The 6,000-nt window shown below is 43.5% G+C and overlaps 1 protein-coding gene across 2 annotated transcripts in view; it reads left to right on the forward strand.

The window, feature by feature from the left end:
• ATPAF1 (ATP synthase mitochondrial F1 complex assembly factor 1) overlaps nt 1-5,079 on the forward strand; it is a 27,888-nt gene extending 22,809 nt beyond the window's left edge. The window contains exon 8 of one of the 2 annotated variants that reach the window (XM_060305866.2): nt 2,331-5,079. In XM_060305866.2, coding sequence (XP_060161849.1) covers nt 2,331-2,525 — 195 coding nt within the window. In that variant the 3' untranslated portion in view covers nt 2,526-5,079. The remainder of the gene's footprint in view (nt 1-2,330) is intronic. The other variant, XM_030870051.3, reaches the window with a different exon arrangement.
• The last annotated feature ends 921 nt before the right edge of the window (nt 5,080-6,000 follow it).

The following is a 6,000-nucleotide window of genomic DNA, read 5'->3' on the forward strand; positions in this document are numbered from 1 at the left end:
TGTTGAGAGAATAAAAGGCAGGGGGTGAATAAGTGGGCAGGGGTTGGGGTGCAGGAGAGCTTTCCATAATCCTCCATGAGAGACATTTGCACATATCTCCATATCTTAACTCTCTACCCACCATTCTAATGGTCTTCAAACTAGTGGTCAGAGCCCTTTATCCACACAGAATCTTATTATGTAAAACCCCAGGATATAACAGCTGAAAGAGAGGTGAAGGGACCAGAGGCACCTCCACCTAGGACTCTGCAGTTTGAGCAGCACTGTTCTAGAATGTACACAACTGAAATCACCCTTACCTCCACCATCCTAAGCCTCAAATAAAAGTTGACTCACAGGCCCTACAGTTTAGGGCCTCAGAGAGTGGTGGTATCTGCCTCAGATTATGCACTTGCTTTAGAGATGGTTTGTTCTTGAGGCATGTTTGAATATAAGAAAGATAAAAATGATGAAGTAGAGTTATCGACCTTGATCAGTCTTAATTATTTGCCCCACCAGAAATACTATCAGGGTGAAGTGGAGGGAGTACCAGCCTGGGAGTCCAGAGGTCTGGTCCTTGGTCTGCCACTTGTTAGCCATATGACCTTGGGTCTATCCCTGACCCTCATCTGCTTTGGTTTCCTGGTCCATTAAATGAGGACTGGGTGATCTCTAAGGCCCCTTCCGGCTCTAAAATTCTATTAATTTGAAATAGCCAGCATTTTGGAAAATGGCTTTTGATTGAACATCCAGTCTCAGAGATCAGTGCCTGCTTATGAGAAATGACCTGCAAGGCCCATAGGAGGGAATGGAGGTGAAGCAGGCTGTGGTATTTATAAACCTCTTTTCATCACTGTAGCTACGCATAGCACACTTCTGACAGTTTTAGTAGGAATTTTCCATTATCGCTTGGGGTTGGGTTTTGCCTGTGTGAACATTGTAATCATGAATAAGTGCCTCTGATCAGCTGGCACCAGAGAATGTATAGGAAACAAAAGTAAGAGTTTTTGAAGTAACTCTCTTGTAAGGTTTCAAGAGTGTAGCCTGTGTCCTGATCCCACTTCTGTTACACAGAGTGGTCTGGTCACCATTTCCCTGCTACTGAGCTTTAGAGAAGGTGGCCCCTTCTTTTCCCTGGGGCTTTGCGGGTGGATTAGTTAGAAATGACTGCATAACAAATTACTACTCCAAAACTTAGTGGCTTAAAACAACAAATATCTATCGCCTCACAGTTTCTGTGTGTCAGGAGTTCAGGAGCAGCATGTCTGGGTGGCTCTGGCTCAGAGTCTCTCATGAAGTTGCTGTCAAGATGTTGGCAAGGACGACAGTCATTTGAAGGCTGATTGGGCTTGACGACCCACCTCTGACCCCACTTGCATGGCTGTTGGCAGGAGGCCTCATTTCCTTGCCACACTGGCTTCTCCGTAGGCTACTTGAATGTCCTCATGATATGGCAACTGACTTTCCCCAAAGCAAGTGATTCAAGAGAGATAGCAAGACAGAACCTGCAATGTCTTCTGTGACTGAATAGCAGAAGTCATTTTTCATCATTCCACTTTAGTCCATTCGTTAGAAGCAAGTCACTACGTATAGCCAACACTCAAGGAAAGAGAAACGAGGCTCCATCACAGGGAAGAAAGAGTGTCATAGAGAATCCCCTGGCAGTCCAGTTGTTAGGACTCTGCACTTCCACTGCCGAGGGCCTGGGTTCAGTCCCTGGTCAGGGAACTAAGATCCCACAAGCCACGCAGCACAGTCAAAAAGAAAAAAGAAAAAAACATTGTGTCATAGACTTTATGGACGAATTGTAAAACTACAGCTGGCTTTGGCACTACTTTTTTGACTGAGGTGGTATGAGGAACAGGTTTTATTTCAAAGTATGTCTGGTTAGTCAAGAACTTAGTAGTAACTCACAAACTGGTTCTTGGAGCTGGGTAACTATTGCTATTTTTTTCCCCCTTGAGATAAACTAAACAGTTACTAAAGAACTGAATGAAGAGGGAAATTTTTAACATATGCATTAATTTATTAGCAAACATTCACCAGATTTCACTGGGTACAGGATGTAAAAGAAGCACATACTTTGAGAAATTCACACAAAGGAAGACAGACAAAAAAGAAAAGAGGAAAAAAAGGACAGATACAATACAGTATGATGCATATATGTTAGAGGGACGTGTAGGGTAATTTGAATGCACAGAAAAGGGGCACCTCACCAAGACTTGGGATGTCAGGGAAGCTTTCTGCAAGCAGTGACTCCTGGATGAGGGCCCCCAACTGCCATAGGACTTAGACACAGAGCTTCCTGGCCCTGTGCTGGAAGGGACCTGACTGTTCTTTTTACCTTTCAGAATGTTGCTGAGGCACGGTGCATTGCCAACCAAGTTCAGCTCTTCTATGCCACTGATCGAAAAGAGACCTACGGGTTAGTGGAGACCTTTAACTTCAGACCAAACGAGTTCAAATATATGTCTGTCATCGCTGAATTGGAACAAAGCGGACTTGGAGCAGAACTGAAATGTTCTCAGAACCAGGATAAGACTTAGAGCTGTAAGGCTGGTTTACAGAGTTTGCTCAGCCCTGGATAGTCCTGAGCCTGCCCACCCCCTGACCTCTCAGGAGCTTAGCATCGATAATGAGCAGTCTCTAAGGAGTTGCCCTGTATGCTTATTGCAAGAAGTAACATGGCGGTGAGCCCTGTTACTTGATAGTCAGGAACCAAGGTACCCAAGCGTTCTGATCATTATCTCCCAGCATACTTGAGGTTTCCTTTTTAAGTGTTTGAGGTCATGACCAGAGACAGCCAAGGATCCACAAGATGGTTGACTTGATTTTACACACTGTAATAGTATATTTGTTTTCTGGACATTTTGACTGCACAGCTCCCAAATGATTAGTTCCTCATCTTTATAAACTGTGACAGGATAATAAGCTTGAAGACCTGCTCTAGTTAGATGTGGGCTCTACGTACTCTTCCCACTTGGCTGGCCAAAGGCATAACCCAGGTATCCTGTTAGACTCTAGAACAACCAGATACTGCCATCAGGATTAAGACTCCGTCTAGATGCCCCCAGAGATGGCTTTAGTGTAGCTGGTTTGAAGTATCAGCAGCTTTCAGTTATAGTTAAACGGGTACAGTGCCTGCTGCCTGCATATTTTTAAACTATGGTTTGTGGTGCCTGCTTCTCTAACTCTGCCTGTTGGGAGCTGTGTATTTGGAGGGGCTGAATCAAGTGCAGTATAAATAAATCAACACTTTTGTAAAGAGAGGATGAATCCAGACTCGCTTTTTTTTTTTTTTTTTAACAACTCTAAACCATGCCAGTATTATAGAAAAGGTAGGTGGAAGCAAATGTACCCATAATGGGTGTGGGGAAAATGTAGCAATAAAATAAAGTCTGGCTTATCATCTTTGTTACACTAAATAGTGAAATCTAAGCTGTGTTCTATCCATAGCGTCAGTACTGTGGACTGATTTCATCAAAACTCATCTTTGGACTCAGCAGTTGCTTGAAATGCCAGAAATACGAAAGAAGCTCTCCAGCCCAGGAAACTCAGGTTTGGTTAGTAGTGCCACTGTTGTGGCTCCAAGCTCAGCGGTAGAAGCCGGTGGCGGTTACACACCTGCCTTCTGAACTCGAGGCCCCGGAGCGTGTCCCGCCCCCAGTATTGTTGTCAGCTGCCTCTATTATAACACCTTTCCTTTTCTTCATCTAACATGCTCCACTTCGCTGCTCCTGCCTATGGTCTGGCGAATGACACAATATAGTGAGTGGGAATTTAACCAGGATTTGCAGTTTGTGTGTGTGTTTTCTCTATTACAGGAGACTTTTTATAAGTTGGGCTTATAAAATGGGGGGTTGGACTTCCCATTATTTTCTGAGCTGTGGTTATTTTGCTGTACTTCTGAGTCTGTGTGTAGAAAGAGATAGTGTTTGTTTAACCTGGAAAAGTTGCTGGTCTTTCACAGTTTCTCTTAAGGTTGAGCTGTTTCCTAATGCAAGTTCAGGCCTCTGTTCCTGACAGTTAACTTTTTTGAGAAACTTGAGTCTGGATGTTTGGAGTCCCAGGAATCTCTGCTATCAGGTGGAGTTACTTTCATGGATATGTTTCCTTTTCCCTCCAGATGGACCCAGGCTTTAGCCATAGTACCTTTCATAACACCTCCACCAGAAGGTGAGAAAATGATGGGGAAAGAAGCCAGAACTGGCTGCTCATTTTATTGTTCCTCCCAGCTTTGCCCTGAGTCCCCCACTCGCCAGAGAAGTATGTATCCATGGCCAGTTACTTCGGACATGATCAGAGTACCATCTGGCTGTTCTTTATATTTACCTAGCAAGATCTGGCAAAGAACTAAAAGAAAATTATTACATTACTCAGTCCCCTGGTACAACATGGTGTTACAGAAAGTGGACAGACTTTACAGTTAAGTGAATCTAGGTTCAGTGTTGGGATTCATTAGCTCCAAATGTTGAACAAATTATTTAAGCTCTCTAATTCTGTTTCTTTATCTGTAAAATGAGAGTAATAATATCTACCTCACAGAATTATTGTGAGAATTAAATTAACTTATATAGAGACTATATAGAGCTTAATAAATGTCATCTCCCCTCTTCCTCCCTTCTTGCCCTGCCTCTCACCAAAGGCCAACACAAATGAGCATTTCAGATGTGCAGATCATTCTTCATTCCAGTTTTATAAGCAAACGGGTTCTCAAACTTTAATTTGCAGTGGAATTACCTAGAGCACTTTAGAATGCAGACTCCCAGGTCCCAAAGCCCAACCTGCTGAAGTGCTGGGAATCTGCATTTTAATATGTGCTCCAGATGATTCTGATGTAGATAATTAGCCAGCCACACTCTGAGGACCACTACCTTATCTGTTCTTCACAAAAAATACCCGTTAGCCAGGTCTCTCGTTCCTGTGGACGTGAACCGTAGAATCCGGTCCCTCTGCTCTTTGCCTCCTGTAGGGTCCCCTCGGCATACGCTACATTATATTTACTCATGTACGTATCTTTCCCCCAGATGTGAGCTCCTTGAGGGCCAGGGTTTATCTCCATTCTCAGCACCAAGGACATGGTCTGGAACAGAGAAGATACTCAGGTTTTTGTTAAATAAATAAATGACATGGATTTTAGCCAAAACATTATCTTGTTCTGTATATGCTTATATTTAAATAGTTTGAAATTAAGAGGCTCTCTTGACACACACAGGTCGAAAACTTAACTGAGTAGGAAGATAGCAAGTTAAACACAGATTCTCTGTATCTCAGCTAACCTCCTGCACTTCTTTGGTGGGCTGTCTGCTCAGTGCAATTCAATAGTCGCTCACAGAGCACTTCTCTACAACCTCTGAGTTAGGTGCTGACATAGTGGAGTGAGTACGATGGTCCCTGCACTCAAGCTGTGTTCCAGCCACCACCTGTGTCTCTTGCCTTTGATTCTGTGCCTCACATCTAGCGCCTGGTAAGAGTTTGCCTTGTCTTGTTCTGATGATGTTTATACTGCTGTTTCTTTCTTCCCCAAGCAGTTGGGAAGCAGGAGCCACATGCTCTGTTGTTTGCAATCTCTGCAATACTGACCTGTTGTTCAGTCTTGGAGAAGAGGTACAAAGGCCCACTCCCCCAGCCATTTAATTTAGAATCAATTCAGCATTCATTAATATTTATGGAGCACCTATTATATGCCAAGCACAATTATAGGAAACTGGGGAATACAGCAATGAAGGGACAACTAAGGCCCCTGTTCTCATGGAGCTTATATTCTTGTGGAGAAGACAAATGAATAAACCAACAAGATTATTTCAAATACTGAAAATTTTAAAATATGATAGAATGTGGAGTGAAGGCAATAACTCAATGGTCAGGAGCACCATCTCTGCAGAGGTTACAGCTGATGCTGGAGCTGGGGAAAGTACCAGGTAAGGAGATCAACAAGTGCTGAGGCCTTGAAGCAGGGCCAAGCTAAGCACGCTTGTCTCTGGGCACAGATTTAAATGTTCAGTCCAGCGTTGATGAGCT

This window comes from Globicephala melas, chromosome 1 (assembly GCF_963455315.2).
Source record: "Globicephala melas chromosome 1, mGloMel1.2, whole genome shotgun sequence".
NCBI lineage: Eukaryota > Metazoa > Chordata > Mammalia > Artiodactyla > Delphinidae > Globicephala > Globicephala melas.